The sequence below is a fragment of the Catharus ustulatus genome, chromosome 18, assembly GCF_009819885.2.
Source record: "Catharus ustulatus isolate bCatUst1 chromosome 18, bCatUst1.pri.v2, whole genome shotgun sequence".
Classification (NCBI taxonomy): domain Eukaryota; kingdom Metazoa; phylum Chordata; class Aves; order Passeriformes; family Turdidae; genus Catharus; species Catharus ustulatus.
Genome location: NC_046238.1, coordinates 8,561,715 through 8,589,197, shown reverse-complemented (window position 1 = coordinate 8,589,197; position 27,483 = coordinate 8,561,715). Strand labels below are relative to the sequence as shown.

At 49.5% G+C, this 27,483-nt stretch overlaps 2 protein-coding genes across 6 annotated transcripts in view; both read right to left on the bottom strand.

Moving 5' to 3' along the window:
• Window positions 1–256: 256 nt before the first annotated feature.
• On the bottom strand, window positions 257–7,114 carry LOC117004915 (carbonic anhydrase 15-like). Of its 2 annotated transcripts, XM_033076088.2 has the most exons (8): window positions 6,899–7,114; window positions 5,361–5,396; window positions 3,216–3,386; window positions 2,871–3,031; window positions 2,105–2,197; window positions 1,761–1,827; window positions 1,393–1,559; window positions 257–714 (listed from the first exon to the last, which is right to left on the bottom strand). In XM_033076088.2, the coding sequence occupies exons 1-8, from the start codon at window positions 6,963–6,965 to the stop codon at window positions 496–498; spliced, it is 981 nt and encodes a 326-aa protein (XP_032931979.1). In that variant the 5' UTR covers window positions 6,966–7,114; the 3' UTR covers window positions 257–495. The 2 variants fall into 2 exon arrangements, with proteins under 2 accessions (XP_032931979.1, XP_032931978.1); XM_033076087.2 differs by lacking the exons at window positions 5,361–5,396; window positions 6,899–7,114 and having other exon boundaries at window positions 3,216–5,354.
• Window positions 7,115–11,365: 4,251 nt separating this feature from the next.
• Window positions 11,366–27,483, bottom strand: part of DGCR2 (DiGeorge syndrome critical region gene 2) — a 68,559-nt gene continuing 52,441 nt past the window's right edge. For all 4 annotated transcript variants that reach the window (XM_033075710.2, XM_042779829.1, XM_033075708.2 and 1 more), the window contains 6 exons: window positions 27,063–27,139; window positions 23,402–23,578; window positions 22,198–22,401; window positions 17,756–17,908; window positions 17,079–17,315; window positions 11,366–16,304 (listed from right to left, as the gene is read on the bottom strand). In XM_033075710.2, coding sequence (XP_032931601.1) covers window positions 16,063–16,304; window positions 17,079–17,315; window positions 17,756–17,908; window positions 22,198–22,401; window positions 23,402–23,578; window positions 27,063–27,139 — 1,090 coding nt within the window. In that variant the 3' untranslated portion in view covers window positions 11,366–16,062. The remainder of the gene's footprint in view (window positions 16,305–17,078; window positions 17,316–17,755; window positions 17,909–22,197; window positions 22,402–23,401; window positions 23,579–27,062; window positions 27,140–27,483) is intronic.

Genomic DNA, 27,483 nt, shown 5'->3' with positions numbered 1-27,483 from the left:
GGTGCTGTGTTCCAAGGGACACTTCCAAGAGCCAGCCCCAGCCCAGGGGAAAGCAGGGCAGCATCTGCAGCACACGGCCTGCATGGATCCTGAGCCAGGGCCGGGATTTGGCCCTTTCCTGCCCGAGTGCACCACCACACGGGGATATCCCTGAAAGCCTCCCAGACACCACCCCCAGCTCCCTCCCTGCTGATCCCACAGTGCCATGCCAAGCACCTGCCCCAGATGGCAAAGGGACACAGAGGCAGCAACCCACTGACGAGGACCTTGGCTTTATTCCAGTCAATACAGCATGCCCCTGCCAGCAGCTCCCACAGCCCATCTAGAGCAGCATCCCAGGGCAAGTCCAGGCTTGCAGAGATTCACCTCTGCAGAGATTCAGGTTCACAAAATCTTCACCCAGCCAAGGTTTCAACGTGCTTTGTTTTTTCATTTTTTCCCATTTCCCATGAACAAGATGCATCACCTCCATCTCCATCGCAGCAGGACCAGACTCTACAGGGCTGGCAAGAAGAGGCTGAGCAGGGCCAGGAGGAGCAGGGGCAAGAGGAGCTGGTGGTGGCCCCCATGCAGGGACCCACCACTGGCTGTGGCCCCCCGGGAGGCAAAGATCTTCCTGCTGCGGAGGGGCTGCGGCGGGCGGAAGTTGTTGATCATTTTTAGGAGCATGGATCCCTCGAGTGGGAAGTGGAGGGTGCTGACGAATGCCTTCAGCTGTGCAGGGAGAGAGGGAGGGTGGGCAGCTGCATTGCCAGGCACCACAAGCCCCTCCCTGCCCACTGTCAGCCTGCCTCATACTGCCCCACTGCCAACGGCACGCACCCTTGGCATGGCCCCACACCAGTGAGTATCCTCCCACCACCCCCACTGCTCTCCTGAGGCCAGACCCGTAGATAAGCACAGAGGCAGGTCCTTACAAGGATCAGGTCTGGAGTTTTAAAGGAGCTAATTGTGTTTTGGTGCCAACAGTGAGCTCTTAGAGAGCAGGCAGCCCATGACTCCCTCAAGAAAACACATCTGCTAAGATGCTTGAACAGCAGAGGAGAATTCCTTCCTTCCATCCATCCATCCATCCATCCATCCATCCATCCATCCATCCATCCATCCATCTCCTTGGAGCCTCTACTGAGCTTCAATGGACTCCCATTTCTCTTTCTGAATGCCAAGGCTGGACAGGAGAGCAGTATGGATGAGATTTCTCCCTGCTGGCAGATGGCCACATCTCCATTACTTAACCTTCATAAAATTAATTAACTGCCAAGTTGCCAGGAGCATTATTATAGAGATGACTTTTGCTGTGCTCTGCTCAAGGGTCAGGAAGGACAAGGAGAGAGGTCACCCTGGGGATCCAGCCTTTCATGTGCTGGCATGTGGGGCTGCACATGGCAGTACCTGCTCCTGGCCAATCTCCACGGGCTCCTCAAAAACAGTCCAGACGACGGCCTCGCTGCAGTCGGGGGTGGTGAGGGAGCCCTGGTAGCGGTAGTAGCCCGAGAGCCGGCCCACACGCGGCAGCAGCGTGCTCAGGCGGAACGTGGAGGCCAAATCCACAGAGTCCCCTGTGGGGCAAGACAGGGGCACTCAGCCTGTTCCCTGCCAGGGATGTGGTGGGGACAGCAGGGCCACCCCGACCAGTTTCCCCTCAGCAGATGAACCCAGAGACTGGCAGGTTCCCCCACCCAACCCCTTGGGTTGCATCCCTGCCCTCCCACAGCAGGGTCTCCCCTTTCCTGCCCTGCCCCGATGAGGTGGTGGCTCACCAGCGTGGGAGACGTTCCTCAGCCCTGCCACGATGGTGTTGTAGTTGGTGTTAGTGGTTTCAGAGACCTGTGTATGGGGAGAATAAGGGTTGAAGTCAGGCAGAGCCTGAGCAGGGCAGAGCTGGGTCATCCTGTCCTGCCAAGCAACCACAGGCAGAGCCAGCCCTGCCTCACGTTATTGCAGAGCAGTGGGGAAGGGTTCCCAGCCAGCCCTCTCTTGCACAGTCAGTGGGTTCCCAGCCTCTCCCAGCCTTCCTGCCCCTTCCCACTCCCTCAGGACACAGCACAATGCTTACCTGGCTGCACACCAGCACCCAGTTTCTAGGGAGCCCCTGCAGACCCACCTGGAAGAAGAAGCCGAGGACAGCCAGCCCATTGGGGTGCTCCTTGGCCTCTGCCAGTGTCTGGTACTTGGCATTCATGTGGACGATGTGCATCTGAGGACAGCACAGAGGAGTCAGGTGTGCACAACTGCCCCCAGCGAACACCCTGGCAGCAGGACATTCTGCTATGGATCCTTCCAGCCAGCTTGGGATGGCCAGACTCCGAGTCAGCCTTTCCCAGTAAAGCCCTTCTGGTCCTATGGGCATTTCTGTGGGGTGAGTGCTCAGAGGATCAAAGCACCCCAAAGATGCAAGCATCCTTTGAAGGGCATGCAAAAGGGGGCCAGCAGTCCCAGGGTGCTCACCAGACGCAGAACATAAATTCTGCTTTCTTCTGGCAGATAATGAATATTTTAGAGGCGCAGAGCCTCTTTCATCCAGAAGGATCCCAATGTGTTTGGCACAGCATGCTCCTGCTTGCTCTCACTCGCATTCACTAGCTCAGTGTGTGGTCCCAGCAGGGCACAGAGCCCCCCAAAAAAACCCACTGAGTGCCTTAGATGAAGTAGCTTGGTCCATGCATGGTAAAGAAACACCTCAAACCTCACATCAGCTGCTTTTTCACCACCCAGGCAGTTGTGCAGGAGCACAGTTGAACCCACCAGTGCAGAGTCACAGAACCCAGTCACCTGCTGTATGACAGGCTGGGGTCCCTCAGGATCACCCCTTCCCACCACACCAAGGGCCTGGACTGCTCAGAACGTGATGGGAGCTTTTTCTCATGTACCTCCATGGGGAGCTGGCGCCCGTCGAGGGTGTGCTCGGAACCGTTCCGGGCCGGGCTGCCCCAGTGGAAGTGGAGCTGGATGGCGCGGTACCTGCCGGGAAGGCCCCCACCACTGATGGTGATGTGCTCAGAGGCCGACTCACTCGCCAGGGTCAGCATCACTGCAAGGGCAGCAGGACAGGGTGAGGGGGGCTTAGGATGGGGAACAGCCCTGGCACAGCTCCTTTTGCCCCAGCTTCATCCCAGCACTAACATTGACATGCAGCACTTGGCCAGAGCCAAGTCCCTGTCAGGATGGTGACCAGGGAACTGGGACAGGGGAAGGTGCCCAGCCTCAGCACGCACCTGTGTGCCCGTTGTTTGTCAGCCTCCACTTGCCAGGGGGAGCCTGGTCATAACCCTCGAAGAGGATGTCCCCGAGGCCGCCATCCCGCTGCAGCCGGCGCCTGTCGATGTTCACAGGGGACTGCTTGTCGCCACCGCATGTGGCTTTCAGCTCCTTCCAGTGGCTGGGCCCTGCAGAGGAGGAACAGGGGCACCACGGGCAGCCACTGAACCACTGCTGCCCCCAGGGGGGACACAAGGCCAGGGGTGGCTCTGTCCCCAACCAGCCCTGCTGTCCCTGCCAGCCCGGCCATGCTCTCTTGCATCCCATGGGAACTGCTCTCCTGCCCGGCTAAGTTTCCTTCCTATTGATGAGCAGGGGCTTATTGCAGCCTCATCCATAATTCAGCAGGATTTCCTCGAGGGGCTGGGGGCTATATTTAGCCTGGCAGTGTCCACATTGATGCTGATGAAGGGCAGGCTCTTCTCCCTGTCCTTTCTGCCTGTTCCTGGGTTTTGGTGTGTTTAACCTACTCACTCTGGTTCTGTCCAGCTGTGACAGGTGACAGTACCACCTGACCACACGACTCATCCTGGGGCAAATCCTACACAGCTTCCAGAGTGACCACATGATGCTGATCAGCAGCTCCTGGGGTGGTGGGGTCACCATGGCAGGAGCTGGGTGAGGACACAGCAGTGCTGGCAGCCAACTGAACCCACTGCAAACCCACAGTGCTGCCTGGGGGCTGTGAGCAGCCCATGGCCACCACCACAGCCAGACCACACAACCAGCCCATATATGTGGCTTGTCCCCATCACCCCAGCATCTTCTCTTCTTGCAACACTTGTGGCAGCCCACAGCTGTAGGAGGTAGCCAGCCAGCCATCCTGCTGTTCACTGCTCCAGTGTGGCTGCCGCAGCACCCCACTCCTCCTGGGGCAGCCCAGGACAGAGGTGTCAGCACTGGGCACCGCCAGTATCTGGGCTCAGTCCCAGCCAGGGAACAGGAGCTCCCTCGGTGTTTCCAGCCCTGTCCTCCTGGGGCAGCTCCATTCCCAGGTGAGCTCAGCCCATCCCAGCAGGCACCTTGGCTCTTCTCACACCCACACATGGCTGGGCTGCCTTTGCCTACAGCCAGGGTTTGGGGAACTGTTCCCCCAGCAGTGCCCCATGGTTCAGCTCTGACGTTTACCTTCCTCTTGGGCAGACAAAACCACAGACACTTGTGGGCTGTATCCCACCTCCTGCCCCCCTGGGCTCAGCCCTTACCCTTTGTGTTTTCCTCTCATTACTTCAGGCACCTTCTTTCCTGGGAGCTGCAGCCTGGCCATGCCACCATCCCATTCCTGGCACGGTGTAACTGGGTGGCCCCACAGATTACTGGGTGCCGTCAATCAGAGGCCATTCCATGGCTCTGCTGCAGGCACACAGCCGGCTCCACGCTGCTCCAGCCGCTTCCCACCGGCCCCTCTGCCCTGCCAAAACCGGCCCTCGCTGCCAGCCCGGCAGCGTTAAACCGGATAAGACCAAGCCTTGCTCCGACAGGGATGAGCGGAGCCCAGCAATCCACACTCACAGGCCACAGGGCATGTAAACCCAAGAGCTATAAAACAGTTGGGCTGTAACAGCTGATTAAATGCTTGATGATCTTTAATTAACCTTTTACAAGCTATTTGTAATTTGTATTTGTGTGTTTTGAGACAAAGTGCCCCCAGCCATGCTTCCCTCCCCATCCAGGCAGGGCTGCTGCCTGCTCTAAGGGAGCTGTCCCTCCTCAGTCGGGCCCCTGGACTCCGGTCCTCCTTGCTCCCTGCACTGGGTTTCTAATAGAGTATTTTAAAACCTAGACTTAATCTGTTTCAGGTGGAAAGGGGAAAGCTGGTGCTGCTCCAGGAGCACCCGGACCTGGCTGAGGTGAGGGGTGGAGCTGAGTTGCTCCAAGAGGCTCAGGTGTTTGTTGAGTCTCTACAACAACACCCCCGAAAGCCAAGCTCTTCTAACCATTGCCACGTTTGTGTGACACAGGGGGATTTGCACTTTTCCATGCCACACTTCCCACTGGGCCTTGCTGATGCTGCCCAGGGTGCTCTCAGCTGGGCACTGTGGGGAGACACGAGGCTCTGAGCCCTGCAGAGCCCCAACACACCCACACCTGGCACCACTCACCGCATTGGGGGTCCTGTGAGTCGTAACACCACTGTCCTGCAGGAGAAAGGAAAGCTCAGGGCAGGTGATGGAGACAGGGACCCTTCCTCAAACCCACCTTCGGCCGTGCCCAACCCCCCGACAATGAGGACATCCCCCAGTGCAGCCCGGGGTCCCGCCAACACTTGTGTTCATCACGGATATTTTTGGCGCTAGTGTTTTCGCACCCTCCCTGCCTCCCCCAGACGCTTCACAGGGAAACCTCCCTCAGTATCGCTGCTCCAAGGCAGCCAAACCTCAGTGCTCGCTCTGCTCCTTCCCCAACTCTTGTGGGGCCATCCCCCCTCACCCATCCTGGGGAGCCCCTGACCCCCCAGCCGAGCCAAGGGAGCTGCGGCAGCGCTGCCCGGGTGCCCTGGCTCGCTGGGCTGGCTGCTGGGGCTGCAGCAGGAGGGCGGTGGGCAGGCCCGAGCCCACGCTGTGGGGGTGGTGGCTGGTCCCGTCACTCCGGGCACCTCAGCCAGCGCTGCCGAGCTCCCACTAGCGCTGGGGTGGCTGTGGGTACCACGGGCTGTGGTGGCGCAGCAGGTGCAGGGACTTCGAGGGGATGCCGAGAGAGCTGGCGCCCTGCTTGGCTGCACATCCACCAGGGCCATCAGCTCTGCAGAGGGAGCTGGGGAGTGCGCCCCTTCCCTCCTCAGCTCCCCGTTCTGCTCCTGGCAGGAGGCACAGAACAGCCCGGTGCTGCCCGGGCCCAGCCCGCCTGAGCGAGGGGCCGTGCCAGCGGGCCGGCTGCAGGCGAGCCCAGCCACGCGAGCGTGCCAGCCACAGCCGCTCGGACCAGCAGGACAAAGGCAGCCCTGCCGGCCTCCACCTGTGCTGCTCAAAGCCCAGTCTGCGGCACAGCATCCAAAGTCTCACTACGGTGGTACAGGAGACACCAGCCCAGGAGGAGAACTGGGAGCGGGACAGTGCAGGCAGGACTCCAACGGTCCCCAGAGCAGGGATCTTGGGGTCCAAGAGCAAGCAGAACTCCTGGGAAATCCTCAGATCTGCACGCAGCAGCCCTCGAGCATCCTCCGGCAGGAGCCAAGGTAGCGCTGGGCGCCCCCAGCCTGGCCGGGATGCAGGTGAGCGCCCAGCGCCTCGGCCGGGACGGCAGCGCCCGTTCGCTCTGAGCTTTCGTCCTCACTGGTGTTTCCCGCTGGTGCAGGTCTGTGGGGTGGATCGGCTGAAGCCCAGGACCCCACTGCCCCAAGGGGGTCCTGGCCCACCACCTCCTGCCAGCACAGACAGCCCCAGGAGGGCTGGGACCCCCCGAGCCCGGCGGCGCTCAGGGCCACCAGCAGCGGGGAGGGGGTGGTGGGAGGGCAGGAGAGGGTTCCTGGGACAGACTAGGTTCCCCAGTCCCTGTTGCCAAGCCCTCAGCCCGCATCACCCCTCGACACGTGGGAAGGGAATGGAATAAGCGCCCCCCCCCCCACCAAGCCCCCCAAATCCTCGTCCCCGTCCTCTCCAGCCGCGGGACCCCCGGCCCCACCGCCCCGGGCGCAGCTCACCTCCCGCGGCCGCTCGCACGACGAGGGGCAGTGTCAGGAAAGTTATGCCGAGCCCGGTGGGGCCCATGGTGGCGGGGGGCAGCGGGGGGACCCCCGCACCGCCCCGTCCCGTCCCTCCGCAGTGCGCCCGGTGCTGAGCTGGGGCGGGCGGCAGCGCTGGAAGCGCCCGCAGCCCGGGAGATGCTCGGCTCCAGCCTGGGCTCTGCTCTTACATATTCATCACCCGGGCTGAGTTTTTAACTCCTCGGCTGCTAGGAGGGAGCGGGGAGAGCCCGGCCCCCGGCCAGCCCCCCCCGCGCCCGGCGGGTCCCTGCCCGCGGTGACAGGGACAGGCGGGGAGCGGGGGCTGGCGGAGCCCACGGGTGCTGCACTGCCCGCCCCGCTCCCCGCCCGGCACCATCCCGCTCTCCATCCCCAAAGCTGGAGGTCGGCAGCATCCCCCCTGTGCCCCATCCCGCCCCCGCACAGTGTGTGGGACTGCAGATGGACTTCAGGGGCCTGCCAGGAGGCGGAACGGGCTGGGGACAGCAGCTTTGGCCCGTCCCCTCCCCATTCATTGCAGACACAGGCTGGGGTACATATCCTTCCCCCAGCTTTGGGAAATCCCCGGCCAGCAGCGTGTCCTGCATCTCCCATGTCTGAGCGTGGTGGTTCCCACCTGATGAGGTACAGGTGGTGCCATGGGGACCCACAGACCAAACCCAACCCATGCCTGCAAGCACACGTCCTCCTCTGGACAAAGCCCAGCGAGCACCTCCTGGAAGCCCCATCCTCGGGGCCCAGGCAGCCTCCACAGCCGTGCCATGGGGGACCTCAGTCCCTGCAGTCACCAAGAAGCCACACAGTGCTGGGGCGGGATCCAGCCCCTTCCTCCTCCAGCAGGCGCAAGGTTGCAGTGGCTCGCACTCTCCCAGCCACGGGGCACTGGCTGGCCAGTGCAGGGGGGCAGTGCTGGGGCACAAGCCTTGTGCACCCATCCGAGCATCACTGGAGCCCAGAGCAGGCATCCCGTGCTGGTGGAGGCAGCTGTTCAGCTCCTGAGCACAGAGTGAGCATATGCCATCCCCTTGCACCTGTCCAGGCAGGTCCCACAGGAGCCAGGATCTCAGCAGGTAGACAGGTAGGTAGGAAGGAGGTGAGAACACAGGAGCATGCTGTTATCACCTTCTCCTTAAATATCCGTGCCACCCTCACGCAGCAGAGGAAAGGAGGCCAAGGGCCCCAGCCTGCAGCTCCCTTCGCCGGCACTTGGCCCTGGCCTGGAGCACCGGCGAGTCACTGCCAGGATGAACAAACCCGGCAGCAGCGCGCAGGCAGCGGGAAGCAGCCTCCTGCTGCCAGCTTGGCCAGGGATGGGCTCTGGCTCAGCAGAGCTGCTTGGTGCCGTGTGTGCTACAATGGGCTCATCCTCAGCAGGGATTCTTTGAGGCACCTTCTTCCCCCACAAGCAGCACCAGCCCCAGGCAGTGCCTGGGCAGCACTGAGCCACATTTGGGCCCCAGTGCAGGCTGCAGAGGGCAGCAGCACAGGTGTTCCCTGGGCCAGGCTGGATCTGTGCCGTGCTAACACTTGGCCCCTGCTCCAGGGATGAGGTAGTCTGCAGAGGGCTGCGGTCATCCTTCCGGAGAGAGCCGCAAAGGGCGCGCAGGTGCGGCAGAGGGTCGCACCAGCTCTGCAGCCTGCTCTGATCACTACCGGGAAGGAGAGAGCTGTTCTGGCACTCATGGTGTCAAGACTTCGCTAGGAAACACGAGCCCACCAAGCGATCCCTCTTCCCTATACACCCACAGCAGGACAGCCCATATTGCCAGGTAATGGGGGAAAAGCCCAAGACTCTTGGGGTCAGAAGACAAGACTCATTGCTCCCTGGGTTTGGTTTTGTTTTTGTTTTGTTTTGTTTTCAAGCTTCTCTAGTGGTGATTTTTAGCGAGAGGGGCAAGAGCAGGGTGTGGCGCTCAGCACAACCCAGTCAAGAAGCAGAGTGAGGAAGCAGTGGGATGTACAAGGCATGTGGAAAGGCAGCACCACTGTGCCAGACCCTGCTCCCACCCATCCCCACTGCACTGCTCCCTAGGGTGAATGGCTGCCTGCTGACACCCGTGCCAGGCAGGAGCAACCTCCAGTTTCTATAGGAACCAGATCAAGCCTTGAAATTGCCGGCCTTGCTGGTGGTGGTGAGCTCACAGCTGATCCTGCAGCTTTGTGTCTCCTCATAGGGTGGCACCACGTCCATCAGACTGCTGCCACCGAGCCAGGAGGCGGCGAGGTCCCCGCAGACACGCGCAGTCACAGCACCAAGGGCAAGAGCCACAGTAAGGGGAACAATACCACTGAAAGACAAAAATAGTTACCTAAGCTGTAGCCATCGATCGATCGGTCATGGGCACGGTGCCACCCTGGTGGGAACCCCCACCACGTGCACCATCAGCAAGCCCCGTGCCAGCACACAGCAGAGGTGCCAGCAGCTCCTGGAGGTAAATCCTGCACTGTCACCCAGGCACCTGGCCAGGCACTCAGGCTGACAGGGACAGTGACAAGACCAAGACATGAGCCTCCAGAGTGTGGTTCACATCACACAAGGATAGGTGCACAAAGAGAGGCAGGCATCCAGAGAGGCAAAGTTCAGGCAGTAAATACTCTGATCTTTGACCCTCACTATAAGGTGGTGCTAGCCCGGGAAGAAAGCCGGGAGTAGGGCAGGGACCACAGCACAAAGGAGGCACTGTGGCTGGCAGATGCGCTCTGGCCACAGACTGCTGCACAGCCCCTTCATTCATCCCAGGCTCCCAGCGCTCTGGGGACAGCGACATCTCCCCCCAGGGCCTGGCACCCCCGGGGCACTGCCAGCACTCGTGTCTGACACACTGCCCCAGCCTGGCACTCTCCCAGGGCTGAGCACCCCGGACACGCCGTACTGGGCACAGCTGCTCATCACCCTCTCAGAAAAACACATTTTATGCTGCTAAGAGCTCACACCAGGAGGCTGCCCAGCAACTCTCTGCCCCAGCACCCGAGGGTCAACACAGACAGCTGCCTCTGGACACTAGGTGAGGGTGGGAAGCCCCAAGAGCCACGACTGTGCTTTGGACAATCCCTGTGCTCCCTACAGGAACTGTGTGGCCCCAGGCAACAGGCAAAGGCAGGTTCTATCTGCGTGGCCTCTCCCAGCATCTGCAGAGCCCCACGGGGTTCCAGGCCAGACAGAGCCTCTGCAAGAGCTGGGGCCGACATGGAGCTCTGTACCGCACTGTCCAGGTCACACTCAGACATGGAGCTCTGGAGCTGTGCGGTCCAGGTCACACTCAGACACGGAGCTCTGTATTGGCTGTCCAGGTCACACTCAGACATGGAGCTCTGGAGCTGTGCTGTCCAGCTCACACTCGGACATGGAGCTCTGTATTGGCTGTCCAGGTCACACTCTGACATGGAGCCCTGGAGCTGTGCTGTCCAGGTCACGCTCGGACATGGAGCTCAGGACTGTGCTGTCCAGGTCACACTTGGACATGGAGCTCAGGACTGTGCTGTCCAGGTCACACTCAGACATGGAGCTCAGGACTGTGCTGTCCAGGTCACACTCAGACATGGAGCTCAGGACTGTGCTGTCCAGCTCACACTTGGACATGGAGCTCAGGACTGTGCTGTCCAGCTCACACTTGGACATGGAGCTCAGGACTGTGCTGTCCAGGTCACACTCAGACATGGAGCTCAGGACTGTGCTGTCCAGGTCACGCTCGGACATGGAGCTCAGGACTGTGCTGTCCAGGTCACGCTCGGACATGGAGCTCTGTATTGGCTGTCCAGGTCACACTCAGACATGGAGCTCAGGACTGTGCTGTCCAGGTCACACTCAGACATGGAGCTCTGTATTGGCTGTCCCAGCTCACACTCGGACATGGAGCTCTGTATTGGCTGTCCAGGTCACACTCAGACATGGAGCTCTGGAGCTGTGCTGTCCAGGTCACACTCTGACATGGAGCTCTGGAGCTGTGCTGTCCAGGTCACGCTCAGCTGCTCTCTGCAGGCACAGGCACAGGGAGCAGAGCCTTTCAGCAGTGAACACATCTGTGAGCAGGCCACAGCCCCAGCACCCACTGCAAACACTGTGAGCCCAGCAGATCATGGAAAAAGAGAGTGGGCAGCCTGGACCAGCCTCTCCATTCTGCAGAAACCCCTGTCCCTCAGGGAAGCTCAGCAGCTTCCCATGAGTTTAGGGAGGGCAGAAAGAATACACTTCACTTAATTTTCTTGGGTATAAATCCAAGACTTTCCTAAAATTACACTAATACAGGTGAATCCCACTGGAATCTGTACGCACAGAAACCGTGGCAGACTACCTGCTCAAAGTTAAATGCTTCTATTGATCTTTTTGCAAGATCACAGCTGAGAACAGGGATTTAACAAAACCCTCCTACACAATGCTGGGGAACCACATTGATGCAGAAATCAGGAGACATTGGAACACATTTCTCTTACAGAACACAATTTATTTGGCATTTGGATGAAATGTTTCTCACAGCATCTTGGAAAAAAAAAAAAAAAAAAAAAAAAGAGAGATTAGTGCCAACCCCAAAGAAGTTAAAACAAAAACCAGTGTCACAGGGACTCAATTATTATAGTATCAAATTTAAATTCTACATGGTATTTCACAGAATATCAAAATCTTTTATACACTGCCACAGTTAAGTCCAGTCACAAACCAACTACACAGGAGAAGCCTGCAAGTGCAGCGCTGGCTAAAACGATTTTCCAGAGGAAGGTAAAAAGCAGTGTCTCATTCTCTCACAGCCTCCCAGGCACCCTCAGCCCAACACACAGGGACGGTGCAGCACAGCCACCTCTGCTGGCATCAACCCTGACCCACTCAACACTTGAGGGGCACACACTAGAAAATTAAAGCTATGCGGTACCGTAGCAGGCAGGCAATGCTGACTGTTGTTAGGGGGAAGCGCATCTTCATCACTGAAAGTGTCTATTCCAAGGCAACACCTATTTCACTTGGGACTAGGGAACATGAGAAGCAAACATGAACTTTGATTCAGCTCCTCTACACTCAACTGCTCTAATTTTACAGTCCAGCTCCCAACTTGCAAGGGAAATTTAAAAGAAATTTCTACATATTACATGTTTCCTTAGCTAGGGAGAAAAAAGACGCAACCGAAAAAAGGAGATGCACATCATGGTTTGTATGAGGCAACATTAAAACATCAGTGTTTTGACACTGACAAGTCACATCTGAAAGATAAAAACACCTTGAAATACCAAGTTCAAATTTATTTAACATGAGATGGGAAAAGAATGGTAATAATCACAGGTCACAAAAAATTTTCTCCCCAGTACTGAAACAAGCCATCACCCCATGGCACCTGTGGAGGCAGAGCAGCTACTAACTGTAAGATTCAGCCTTCAGAAAAATATATCCACCTACTTAATTTTTCATCTAGATCAGTGTCCTGCTGTGCATGGCTAAAGGAACAGTCTGAGGCTCAAACTAAACAGGACTGAACATTACACAGACAAGCTCCTTGCACACCCAAATGATGGTGCTGATCCTGCACAACAGAACCCCTGTAACATTTTAACTCTCAACTCACCCAGTACAGAGCCAGAGGCTGCTGTGAGATTCTGGATGGGCATCCCTGACAGACCAGAGTGTCTGGGGCTGCTCTCAGGGAACAGTAGAGACTTCAATATGGCACCACAGGATGGGGAAGCTGAGGAGCAGCTCTGTCCAAGGCCACAGTGGACAAGACCAGCCCGGCATGGAACCAAGCGCTGGGACTTGACAACAACTGCAGTCAAGGGCAGCCTGAGAAAAACACACCTGGGCTCACACATGCTGCTGGAAACCATGTGGCAATGCCATCTCCCTGCTGGGGCTGCAGGGACATTTAGGATGCACCAGTTGTTACAAAAAACCATCCAGAGATGTGAATGGCAGTGGGGAAAAAAAATCAATGCAGAAAGGAACTCCAAAGATCTCGTCAATCTAATGGCAATCAAAGCACAGAGGTTTTCCTTGGGCAAGCACCAACTCTCTGTCATCGGCACTCGGGACAAACTGCCCACCAGTCACCTTGCCAAGGGCAAGTGCTGAGGAGTCCACTGTTGTCAGGAAAACTTAACTCTTCCCCACTTGGTCCTGCAGTCTGAGTAGCTGGGACATTTTTTCAACAAAGGCTTTTACTCCAAGAGAAAGTATTCAATGTGAAAAAGCTACATTAAAAGGGAAAAAAAAAGACAATTTTATTGCCAAATTAGAAGCTCACCGAGAGGTAAATGAGCTGTACTTGGTGAGCTGCTTCATTCAAGGCAGAATTTCCCTTGTTTACAGCTAAGATAAAGAAGGACAGGGGAAAACAGAGAAAATAGCAGCCTCCTGCCAATATACAAATGGGAAAGGCTCAGAAGCAATGGGGAAAATATCACAGTGAGGCTTTTACAAAGAAGCCTCCATTTGGAATAGCTACAACCAGGAGCCACAATGAAGTTGCCAGTTGTAACAGAGCTTATTTGCAAATAAAATTCACCACAGAACCAAAAGTAAAATACAAAAACATTGAACAGATTCCCGCAGTGTTAGGAGAAGTGTGAGGTAAGGTATCTGTTCACCTCAGCCACAAAATACAGCTTCAGAGACTGAACCAAGCCAAAAGGCCTTTTGTTATTGCGCTAGGATACTACAAAGAATTTCCATCTGGCTTCAAAAGAAATTGGAAATTTTCTATTTTGCACCGCTAACAAAGTATTTTTCAGGAACAGATTGCAGTAGCATAGACTTTGCATCCTATTTAAGTGTACACTATCACAGCCTGTCCTACAAGAGAGTGTAGCCAGCTCGAGAGAAGTATTAACCCTAGAGCTTAATTTCTATCTCAGTGCTTAGCTTCACCTAGCTCGATGCAGCACAAAGGTTACTCTCTACAGTATGTATAGATATATATATATATGTGTGTGTATATATATATATATCATCACCAGCCAGAAACACACACACGCACACACACATTCGTACCTATAAAACTAAAGAAAAATCAGTACATACAATGTATAAAACGTATGAATGTGCTCAAAAACGCACAAAACCCGCTTTATTTTCATACTTCAGAAATGCTCAATAATTTGTATGCATGGTTCTGACTACTGCTATCTATCCACTTCATTAGACCAGGACTTGGAACTCGGAGGAGGACTCGGTCAGAGGATCCCACAGGGTGGAGAACTGCTCCTCTCATTTGGTAGCACTGCTGCTGGAGCCAGGCACAGCAGAGAGCAGGATGGGGTGGTGGAAGAGCTCCAGGCAGAGAGGCTTCCCACCCGTGCTGCCTCCCACTCGTGTGCCAGCAGCACTCCCCACAACTGTGATTCACGCTCTCCGCTGGAGTCAGGGCTGTTTGCAAGTGTCTGCATGTCCACACACCAGGCATGACCTCAATAACCAAACTCACAGCTTTCTGTGCAAAACGAGTTGAATTGTCAAGACCAATCCCCAAGTACAGTATAAGCCTATAGGCAAGATAGGGAATAGAAAGTAGCAGCATATTCCATGGGGAAAGAGTCAGCTGCACTGGGAAACCACAACAGTGGGTTAGGATTTGTCATACAACTATGACTTCTCATCATTACTAGAAAAATAGATCACATACACACCCCCATGCAGTGTTTTCTTCCTGTCCCTCTAGGCTTGTACCCTTCATAAGGTAACAGGAGACCACTCACACAAGGCATTCTTTACGAATTCCTTAAAATTCATCTCATCTGCTGACTGTTACAATAAATCAAGGAGAAGCAGAGGCAATGGGAGGATGGGAGAAAAGGGTAAATTATTTGTACACTGAAATCCAAACTTAAATTTAAAATTGCCTGTAAAGATTATTTTGTACTCATTATCAAAACCAACAGTGCTTGACATTGGGCTTCATGAGGGATTGAATGAATCTTTGCTATCTGTAAATTAACTTAGCTTAAAGAGTTCAATACGAGGGGGAAATTTAAGATGACATATCAGACTGAAGCAAACTGCTTTATTGATTTAAGTACACTAACCTCATTATAACCCCTCATGAGACCTGGATAAATGGTTTGGGAGGCACAGGGGAAATCTCTAGAACAGGGTTGGCTATTCATGGGACTGAGATAACGAACAGGTATCCAATTAGAATTAAACATCACCTATAGTACATGATCACCATTTTTAAGTGGTATTTGTAGAACTGCAAAGAAGTGAAATGAAGGGGAAGGAACACACATGCTAAATATAGCATGCAATAAGAAAAGCAAGAACAGTGGTCTTTTATCCAGGCCAGTTTTGTGCAACCGTTTACTGTAAAAAAGTTAAACTAGAAAGAAAATACCTCAATCTTCCTTATGGGGTTAGAAGGAACAGGGGCTTCATACAGTGAACTCAGGCTGCATCAAAGTTAATTGCTCCCCATCTCTTCCCTAACACACGTGAGGGTTCTACCAAAGGGATATCATACACACCCAGTTTTCTTCATGGGCCAGAAGTTTATCCAACAATATGAGGTTTTGCAGCTACTGACAACAAATAATTGGAATCGCAAATCTCGGTTTTCTCAGCACCCACTGGACACACATTGCGCAGACCATTCCTTCTCCAGTTCCTCTGGTGCTCAGATCAAGGCAGATCAAAACCCCAAGTGTCTTGCACAGTGTAACTCTTGATGGCACATGTCCCACTTCAAAAAACAGGCCCCCATCTCCCTCCCCTGCAGTTCCATCTTCTCTGCTTCAACAGTGATTGCCCCCACCCTTCTTTTCCATTGTCTGTTTCCTGGGCCCAGTGGTATCCAGCCAAATCCAAGCAGCTTTTTTCTGATGTAGATTTTGATTCCTCTCAGGTTAAGAAAAAAAAACAACCCAAATACCCATACTTCTTACCTCCTCAGAAGTCAAAGGAATTCTCTGCTCTCCTTTCCATAGGCAATGGAAAAAGAGAGCAGTTGTACAATCCATATTTACAGGACAAACTGATTAGTGAATGAGTAAGGACAGCCAAAAAAAGAGAGGCACGATCCTAACCTAGAACATAAAAGCAGTGTTCGAAAAACAAAGTGGAGATTCCTTCTGAAGTTCAAGTCACGGGTTAGTGTTTGTCTGTGCAAACAGTTGCTAAAACTCTGAGCAGTGCTGGGCGTTTCTCTCCTTTATACAATGGTGTTGAGGGAACAGTGGCTGTGGCGACTGCCTGTCAAAGTTTCTGCTGGGGTGTTTTCATTTATGGGTGTGTCAGGAGGGACAAGAAAGGTGCTGCTGTCAGCAGAATCTTCCAGCTCCACTGGAGAAGGACCAACCGAGGGAGGAAGCGATCCTTCTGTAAGCTGTGGGGATGCATCACAGTTTCCTAGTGATGGAGGACTGCTTTGCACAGCCTGAGAGAGCACTCCATCTGCAAAGGACAAAACAACAAGCAGAATCAGAACGTGAAGTTTATCATTTCACGTTCCCAAACAAGTTTACGGTCTGTATTTCTGGAAGCTCTGAGTTTTTCCTGGTTTTGCGCTAATGCACAACAAGATGAGACTGCAAAAGAGGAAAATTGTGTAATAAAAATAAAACTTTGACATATAAATAAGATGCTTGCACTAATCAGGCTCACTTATCTTGTGAAATATGCTGCTATGAAATCCCAAATTGGAATGATTTCTACAGTATGTGAATATCACAGCTGCAAAACTGAAGAGCACTGGGTGAATCATTAGAAAGTGGTATTTTTGGTCAATTTTTGGGGGGTGTGGGTGGGGGAAGCAGGGAGGAGAGAAGAGGCTGGATACATTTTATCCAAAATCTCTTGTACTTGACATTTATTCTACTTCTTAATACCAAACTCTATGGTCCTATCTTCAAAAGGCCAAAAATGGTATCAGCATGGTAGAGAAAAGGTAACCAGCTAATCCATCCAATGTAAAGCTCAAAAACAGGTAAGGTTTAAGAGGCAGACTGCTTACAGATTGGATTCCACTGCTAATTTGGATGATTCAAAGAACCTTTGAGAAAAAACAAGCTTAATGATACATTTTAACAGAAGACTTTTCCATTACAGAAATTTGAGACTTTTTTGTAAAACGTCTTTTTCCATCACAATTGCTAAAACACACGATTATAGCTTAAAAAAATGCCAAAATGAAAAACTGGGGAAAAAGAGAAATTATTGCCTACGTACCTGGAGTGGAACAAAGGATGCTGTCTGGATTGACAGACGCCTCATAAGGAGGAGGTGGGTCATCAGGATGTTGAATATCTGGATACTTGTAAGCAGTATAGGGTGGAGGGGGATCGTGAAAATGAAATGCTCCACCTTCCCCATCGTCTGACAGATGCAGTGGAGTAAGGCCAGTTCCAAAACCATCGGGACCATAATCAAAACCAGGCATCCTGCGGCCCAAGTTGAAATGGTGCACTATTTCAAGAGAAGGAAAAGGAGTAAGTGACTTTATCTCGTGCTGTCTTCTTCAGTTTAAGTCACATCTCAACACTTTTTTCCACTTTTCACGCCCCAGGAACTCATGTCTCCTGAAGACCTAGAAAAGTCTACATAACCCATACAAGTCAACTTGCTGCAATTACACAATACCCAGGCCCACCTGCTCCCAAGTCTGTTTGTCCTGCATCACATCTAAATTTGATTCTAACCTCTTCAACTACAGACTACTGTTCACACAGAAGATTTTTCAGATTTGCAGACCACATACAAAAAATATTTTTCCACTACCCACTACAAAAGCTTGAGTTGGAAGAGCCCCCCCAAGACACAGGCCCAGCCAAGCAAGACAATGACTTTTCTCCCCTTTACACACACCAGTGTGTCAATAACAAGAACAGGTGAGAGCTGATACTCACAGTTTGCTCCAATCAAGGACTCGATGCGCTCTCTCCGCCTCTGGCGCAGCCGGTGCACCATGAAGAGCAGCAGAGAGAGGATGAGGAAGGAGGAGATGCAGCTCACGATCAGGCGCATTCCGCCGGCCATTGAGTCAAACAGGCTGTTGCCATCTGTTACATAAAACAGATAAAAACAGTCTGTTATTTTTGTTCAGGAATCATTTTTCTTGATGTTTTTCTGTCAGTAACAGAGAGATAAACGTAGAGTGGAGATTCATTAGCCTGGTTTAACACTTCGCCATATTTCAAACATATAAGACAATCATGAATCATCAGGTGATTTATCTTTTTACTGCAAGAAGATCTGAGAGTTTCTAAGAAAATTTTTCTCAGCAAAAGGGGCAAAACGCTGAAGGCTTAGAGCCTCCGAAAACTAGAAAAAAGAAAGGTTACGGCATTTTGCACATCCACTTGTTTCCCTTTCATGGCTGATGGTATTATACTAAAGAGGAAAAGGCTTGAGAATTGGCACATCTATACACTACATAAACTTCTGAACGCCCTAACCCTTCCATTTCCACTAAAAAAATAATCTCTCAATATTGTCATTGTGACCCAGATGTGGCTATCTAAATGACACATGACACCAGTACATTGGTTAGCATCACTATGTGATAGGAACATGGAAATCATCACTCAGGAACTGAAGAGATTAAGGTGAATGGGAATTAAACCTTATCCTAGAGTCATACCAAAAGCAAGTGGCAGAACAAGAACAGACCCAGGAGTTCAGAACTTGCAGAGTTCTATCCCATTGCTAACCAGATTCACACTGAGAAGCTGTTGAGAACAAATTACCACTGTACTCCCAGCACCAGCCACAAGACGGATGAATTTTTCACAATTCAGCTAATCACACTTGGTTATGCCTAAGCAGCACACGCACATACAGGTACTCTACACAAAGAAAAACGACCTAAAGGATGATGTACTGTGTTCTTTGCACCAACTTCCCATTAAAGAGTTCTCTATGAGAAACACACCTGATTAGGGGTGGGTGAGGAAACAAATGAGGTGGCTTCACAACGTGGTCACCTGCTGCTGCAGAACACAATCATTAGCAGGGATGGCCCCTCTTCCCAGTCACTGCAGGGCCACTTCCCAGAGGAACCAGCCAGATCCTGGCCATGTCTCCTTTTCCAAACCCACTCCAGTTGCAAGAGCTCCCTCCATACTTTTCCTTTCCCTAACTGAAGTTTTATCAAAGATTCCTTATAACAGAAGGCTAGAAGTTTCACAAAAATTTTAAGTATTAGTTTGATACACATGCTAGTAACAGAAAAATCCACCTAATTTCTCTCGTTCCAGTACATGGCTAACAGGCTGGCATTTATTATGTGACACCTTCTTGGCAAGAAGAAATTCATTTAATAGTGCACTACGCATAAAGCTCGAACATGACACCCTCTCAGATCCGGCTGTGCAGCACAAAAGCCTGGCTGCTGTCAAACCTTTTAGCAACTCTCCCTGACAGAGCTTCAACTGCTGCAGTCACACACCTCCAACCAGCACAGCCTCCTGAGCACCACAGACCTGCCCCTGCTCCTCCTCCACCTTATGGCAATGCCAACTCCATGATCACTGCAGAATATTCTGGGCTGTCAGTAACATTGAAGTGCCTTTAGTAAAATACACAGAGGTGCAGAGGTCCACAGAAGCTGACTTTAGTTGTGAGATGGATTCTGGTGACGGATCCCTGCTCTGCAAGCTGCACTATCATCTGAGAAATGCTCATTAGACCTCAGCCTTGATGAGCTGCACTTGTACTAAGTCCTCTTGAGCTCAACAGAAACACTGTCTGTTCCCAGGAACTAACAGGTGTCTAATGAACACCTGTTTTTAAATGAAAAGCCTTGGAAAATTATTTTTCTTGCCTGAATAACAATCTACTTGGAGTGGTATTTTTGTTATTGCACCTTCAAATAAAGTTACTGTAAACCGTAGTCAGGATGGAAAATTACTACAAGTAGAGCCCATTCTCTTACAAGCCTATAAACAGGAGTGCAAAGTGAGATCCTTTTGATCCCTCAGGTCCCAGATAAGGGGCTCATGTGCAAGTCTCAAACACCAACAACCAGCTGGCTGTAGAGCCAACCAAGGATTGCTAGTAACAACAGATGAGAATTGTTGTTAATAACCAAGGACTATTGGTATTAACATGCCATGAGAAAGAACAAGATTTGATGGGAGAAGGGGGGGCAGGTGGAGATAGGGCAGCACTTTCCTGTGAGAAAGAACCACATCACAGTACAATGCAGGTGCAAGAATGAGTAGCAGGAAGTGGGCAAGGACTCTAGGGTGGGATTGAGACCACCAAAGACACCTGAAGCCCACATAAATACAAAACTAATTATTTCAGAAAACTTGTTTTTACCCTCAGTATAGTAGTGCCCTGTAACTGCATCAGTTCAGTCACTAGAAAAGCTTCAGCACATCAGTTCTTTCCAAGTATTCTATTTCTTCTACTACCTTTTCACAGATGCAGGTCTGTCTAAACAAGAGCCACAACAGAAAAATTATTTTCTACCGCGACATGGAGCAGCAACAGACAGACTACCTTGGTTTCAAAATATTCCTCTGCTATGTATCTTTGGCTAAATGAGGAGAAGCATCTTTCAAGTGAGTATAGCTGTGATTGCTCAACTTACTCCTACCACTGAAAAATCCCCCTACTACCAAGTCCTTCAGTAATATTTGTCACCATTGCTCACCCACTCACTATGCAAGAGTTGATTACCTGCCAACCCAACAGCAGCATTTATTTCCCTCAGGTCTCTCCTTGGGTGATTAACTTACTTACTGTTGATTTGTAAACTGTTTTCTTTCCTTTGCAACAGAGCTTAGGGAAGACACATGAAAGAACTGGACAAAGATAAATACACGTTGATTAAAGAAAGTAATACATTAATTTTGGAATAATCATTTGTAACCACCCAGAAGGAAAACTGAAATGTTTAATTTAAAATTCTCAGTGTTTATGACTAGCTGAAGTAACTTCAAGAAAAAAGAAGTTGGATGACTGCTTGATAATTCCTCTCTAAAAAACTAAGTTACTGAAAAATCCACCAGAACACTTCAAGCAAGAGTAAAATGAAACAGTCTCATTTAGCATCAATACAGAAGAAGAGCTTAAGGATGAGAAAGGCTGTGGTAAAATAAACTCTTCAAATGAGTATTCATGAAATAGTTAAGACCCACAGCAATAAGGATTAAAGAACATGACATGAGGTTATCCCAGGTCATCTTATCCTGTCTGCTGGATGATGCTTTGCTGACACTGTTCCTGCAGATAAAAAAAGTGAAGCCTAAGTCTTAACTCAGCTGATAAGAGTAGGAGAGAGACTCCTGCTTTTTCCCCACTCTTTCACTGACAGACATGCCACACTAGCTGAAAACATCTATTAAGCTTAACCCTCCAAACAAATGTGACACAAGGAGAGCCAGTGATCTTTACTGATTAATTTCTCTAGCTAGGACCAATAACATTGCAAATTTGGAAGCCAATAAGCACCCCTTTATTTGTAACTGATTGAAATAGAAGCCTCTGATGGGAAGAATTGACGTATGTTTTCCACAGGAGTTCAGAACAATAGTTACTTAAGGCACGATAAGATGGGGTTCTTCTAAAATACCAAAAAGCCCAGTATGACACAATGGTTGAGCTTAAAGGCAACATCCTGAGATCACCTACTCCAACCCCTGTTCAAGCAGCATCAGATAGAGCAGGTTGTGCAGGACAGAGACCAATCAGTAACTGAGCATCTGCACAGAAGGTAATTCCACAAACAATCTGCTCCTCACAGTAAACTCCACGTAACATACATTTCGTTTCTGTACAGAAAAACGAACTCCCCAAAATCTGCACCCAAAACAGTGACTGACAAACTGTTCAAAATCAACTTTATTGACTTCATCAATCCAAACCAAAAACCTACACTGATATGCCAAATCCAATAACCAAGGTTGTAGGACCTGATTATTATTGAAACTGTATATAATTTTAAAACTCTGCTTCCCACATGATCCCTACCACACACATAAATATGCTCATGACCAGAAAAAGATGCTTAATTAGTGCTCAAGAAGAAAGTGTTTTGTTTTCATGACAACTAAATATGACAAAGGAAATGCAGCAGATGCTCTGCTAAAAACCCACAGTACTGTCCCTCTCCAAATTGAAAACAAATTCCTGCTTCTCCTTTCTAAGTACCATCAGGGATAACTCATTATTATCAGCCACAGGCTGAAGTGTTTCCTTTCCCTCGGTTTGAGACCTTTCACCACAGGAAATGTAGAGACACTTCAAGGATGTGTTGTTTCAAACAAAGCTATACCCAAAGATACCCAAATTGGGCACTGAGCTATTTTTTACAGACAAAACCGTAGCAATAGAGTCTCACCTGGGTCTAGACAGGTAAATTTGCAGCACTCCTTGGGGTCCTTGCGGTACTGCTGACAGCCCTGGGGCCGTTCACACAGAGCAGCCACGCACATCTCAGCCTCACCGTTGTGACACGTGCAGCTCAAACAGGGATCATTCCCTTTGGGGGTGAAATAGTAGCCTTCATCAACAATGTTGTCTTTGATATCAACACAAGTCTGGCCTAGAACAGAAAGGCACATTGTAAACATAAGCAGACCACCACCAGAAATCCAAGCCTTCACATTAAAGAACTTTGGAAAAAAAAGGGAGTCAGGCAGTAGTACGTCCACTGTCCTAGCAGCATCCTGATCCCTGCCCAGCAGGGGAAGCTTAGCCACCTTTAGCCCAGTGACCTAAGGCACGTGCCAACAGCAGATAGAGAAAACAGTGCTGGGACCTGGCAGCTGGAACAACTGCTCAGGGAGGATGGCCTGGCCCCTCCACTTCAATCTCTGATCAAAGCAGGATCAGCCATGACATCTCAATGACTTGCTCAGGATTTTATCTAACCTGAGGATTTTAAAAACCTCTCAGGACAGAGGCTGCACAACTTCCCTGGCAGTCACTTGCACTCTTTACAGCCCACAGGTTAAACAACTTTTCTCCTTGTAAAGAAGCACCATCTAGATCAGGAAAGGTTTAAGATTACCTGATAATGTTGCAAATACCTCTGTTGGTATCAAGGTTTTTGGAGTACAGGTATGCAAGATACTGAACAAAAGCCTTTTCTTTTTACATCCCACTTTTAAGTCCATGATCTCCACTTGTCTTTCACTTCTACGTCTAATTTATTGGAAAGAATTTAGTAGAATTTGCTATACTCTAAATAAACCAGAAATAAGTGTTTCCTGATTTCAATGTGAAATTAATAACTTAAGAGCATTCTTTACTAATACGGTATTAAAAAATAAATAAATCAAACAAACAACTTTTTTTCCCCAAGTTTATTTTGGGGTTGATACTGAGGTCTAATGATTTTATAGTAAAACTCCATACTGTGTGATAGACACACATTATGATGCTCTTATTTTCAAAATCAAGAAGAAATATAACTCCACCCTTTTTTTTTTCCCTAGCTCACTGGGCAAAAATTAGAAAGGGAAATGAAACAATTTCCAGATACTTATTATATGCACATTTAAACATGCAACATCGTTAACACTCAACTGAACACCACTTACTCCTTTTGCAGAGGAATGAAGATTTCTCATAGCAGTTTTCAGCATACCAGCTGTGGAAACCATCGTGCCGGAGGGCAGGTGAACGGAAACACTGGAGTTGGGCACAAAGAATGTTTTCCTTTTCAGATATAGCTGAATCAAAGGTAGGATCAGGGGGTAAAAACACTTCTGAAGAGCCTGGAACAAGACACATTGGGATTAGCAGCCTGTGGGTATGTAAAGCGTTAGAGAGGCTCTGTAACATCACTCATTTCATGCACACCAACTCCAATACAAAGAGTCCCCCAGCTTCAGCTCCCATTGGCAACACTGCTCTGGGGGAAGGCAAACAGCTGGAAGGGAAGGGGTGACTCACACAAAAAAGGTTGCTGTTTTCAAAGTACTGGGTAATTCTGCTACTCTGAACCAGAAGTGATACTCCAACATCTCCTCGAGTGCTGCTTCACAGAGCCCCATGGGGTTTGCCTGACAATAGTTATACACCTCCTCAAACCAACGCTGAGTTTGGACACAGTTGCTCTCAGTGGAGCAAGAGCCCACACAGCAATCTTGTGCCTGGCACTCCACACACCCAGCAGTGCTTCCAAAGATGTGCATCCACCCGTACAGCCCCTGCAGAGCTGTTCCATGGTTGGGGATGCACTAGGGCATCCACAGTTTGGTCCTTCCAACTCATGAAACAGCATCCTGATGGGCTCCAAACACTGCAAAAGGTGTTGAGAGCATTTTCTGGAGTTCTTATATTCCACATGTCCCAACAATAAATTAAAATTTTCAAGCCATAGAACCCTAAATCACTTTTTTCAAACAAGTATTAGGAATTCAGAGTCTGCCTCAATACAAGCCTAAGAAAAGTTTTTCACAAACCACTGAATGTTACTATGTGCAGTAATTTCACAACTATAAGGCATACCCTTTTGATTAAAATTTTGGTCCGAACCCGGAAGTGCGCCTTATAGTCTGGAGTGCCTTATATATGGACAAAGTTCGGAAATTTGCCAACCCGGAAGTGTGAGCTGCGAGTCGCTACAAAGAAACAAACCCCAAACACTGACAAAGCGTCTTGGGTTACAATACAGGATGTGATCAAAGTATCTATTCTATCACTATCTGTTGTGACCAGGTGGGGCAGTGATCCTTATCTCTGTGAGAGATATTCTGCTAATGGACCATCCATTGAAACCAGGTGGGGCATTGTTCTTTATCTTTTCACAACCCATCCCTCCTCCAGGGAGTTATCTTCTGCTAATGGCCCATTGAGTCCCACTGTGTGACTGATAAAATTACTGCATCCCATTGGAAGTTGCTCCAGCCAGGGGGGAGAGCCAAGCCTTTCTTGCCTAGATAAAAACTGAAATTCTAGGACAGACAGTAGCCCTTTATCTACTGGACTCTAAAAAAAAAAAAAAGATTTCTCTACATCACCACTGGACCTCTGGAAAGAAACTGCACCTTCTACAAGACCACTGCTTCAACTAAACCACATCTGTCACTGCAGAACACTGCAGACACTATTTAATCAAACTGCTACCAACACCCTGCCTGACGGATGTCAGGTTGTACTCTGACTTTGTCAGGGTTTGGAGTTTGTTTCTTTGTAGTAGGGTATTTCCATTTTAATTTCCTTAGTAAAGAACTGTTACTCCTAATTCCCATATCTTTACATGAGAGCCCCTTGACTTCAAAATTATAATAATTTGGAGGGAGGGGGTTTACATTCTCCATTTCAAAGAGAGGCTCCTGCCTTTCTTAGCAGACACCTGTCATCCAAACTAAGGCACAAAGTCAGAGTACAACTTGACACCACGTCAGGGTGCCACCTGTCAGTCAGGGTGTTGGTAACAGTCCCCTTAAATGGTGGCTACAGTCCTCCTGCAGTGACAGATGAGGCTCAGTTGAAGCAGTGGTCTTGTAGAAGGGTGCAGCCTCCCTCCGAAGGTCCAGCGATGATATGGAAAAGTCCGGTTTTCCTCTGGAGTCCAAGGAAAAGAGGGGAATTTGGTGTCCCAGAATTTCAGTTTTTATCTAGGTAGGAAAGGCCTGGGTCTCCCCTCAGTCTGCAGTAACTCTCAATGGGATGAACTAATTTTATCAGTCACACAGCGGGACTCAGTGGGCCATTAGCAGAAGATAACTCCCTGGAGGAAGGATGGGGAGTGTAAAGATAAATAATAATGCCCTACTGGTTTCAGTGAACGGCCCATTAGCAGAGTATCCCCCACGGAGATAAGGATCACGGCCCCACCTGGTCACAACAGAGATACAATAGATGCATTGATCATATCCTGTATTGTAACCCAAGACAGCACAGCTGGTGTGATTGTTACTAATTCATTACTTTGTTGCACACAGATCCTCGGGGCAAAAAAAAAAAAAAAAAAGTGCACCTTATACTCCAGTGCACTTTATATACGGACAAAGTACAGAGATTTGCCGACTCCCAGAGGTGCGCCTTATAATCCGCTGCTCCTTATACTGGTGAAATTCCAGTACTTTATTTTGTAGAGCCATTTCTTTAATATGAAGCTTGAAAACATAGGATTATGCGGTACTGAGAAGGTTTAAATTCATATAATCCATCAAATTTAATAAAACTAATGATCAAGTTATGATGATTTTCCTGTAACTCATGCCTCCCTGTTGTGACCACTCTGTCAGCAGATGGCAGTGCAGGCAGCTTTCCAAAGAGCAAAGAAAGGTCCTTTTAAGGAGAATCTTTGTATTCATGTATCAAAAGAAGTATTTTTCAAGACCCAACTGTTTGAAAATTCTGATCAGAATTATGTGTCTGTACCTAAAGGAAGGTTTTCCTTCTAGATATATATTCCATGGATACTGAAAACTGTACATCAGAAAAGCACTCTCCAGATTCATTTCCAAATGCTACACAGGAATCCACAGTGCTGATGCTTAAAAACTAGACCTTTGTTATAAATTTTCTATTACCTAAACCAGTACATGAATTAGGCAACTGTCTATGTAAGAGCTCATACTGTCACTTAATCTCTAAACTAAACTGCCTAAACATAAAAGGTGCAGAAACACAACTTTGCATTTTCAGCAGAGGGAAATGCTTGCTTTGCTATTGAAACGGTTTAGCCAGTGATGCCCATCAAATTAATGTTCAGTGTTTCAGATAAAATGAGACATATTTCAGGGATTACACAAATTCTGACATGGTTTAAGTAAACCACCTGAAATTCTTTAAAAAGAAAAAAATCAGTGTAAATTCTGCAAAACTCAAGTGTGCTGTTTTAGTACATAAAATTCTACCAATTTTTAAAAAGCTAAAGCCTCCCAACGTGCTACACTAGTGTGCAAATACTAGAACCAGCAATCAGCAGTTCATCCAAACATTCACCACAAAGAATTAGAAATTACAGAGTCGTTTCCTTTCTCTCATCTTCATCAAGGGGGAAACCCAAATAAAACGACACATGTTCTTTCCATGCCAGCATGAAAACCCATAAAACTTGTTAAAGTTTAAAATAAGATGCATAATGAGTATTAAACTCTTCCACTTCTACCCTGTAAAGCAAAGCACTTCACCTGTACTATTTGAACACTACCAGTGAAAGAAGTCATGTTGTTCTTTCAAATCATATTCATGCTTTAATACAGTTTTCATGGGCACTGAACTAAGCAGTCATTTGAGACCTACCTTTATAAGCCACTTCCCAGTGACCTTCCAGAGAGTGATTTCGATTGGTGATCACATACTGATATCCCACCCAGAACCTGCAAAACAAATTAAGTTACATTCTAAAATTACAGGCCAAAAGCACAGTAACAAACTACATTACATGGAACCTTCTAACGTCTTCATATGAAAAAGATAATTTTCAAAATATTCAGATGCCTTTTTTCCTTCGCTTTCTGGCTCATACATTGGCAATAGAGAGAGAGACTACAGCTGAAGAACAGAGAAAAATACTTGATAAAACACTTAGTAGTTTTCTAGGTCTAAAATTGTAACTGACTATTTCTACTCATAAGCAGCACCTTATTCTGTTGTCATGGCAGCACTCCAGTATCTCAAAAATCACACAGCAGCATCCAGAAGTCAAGTATTTCTGAACATA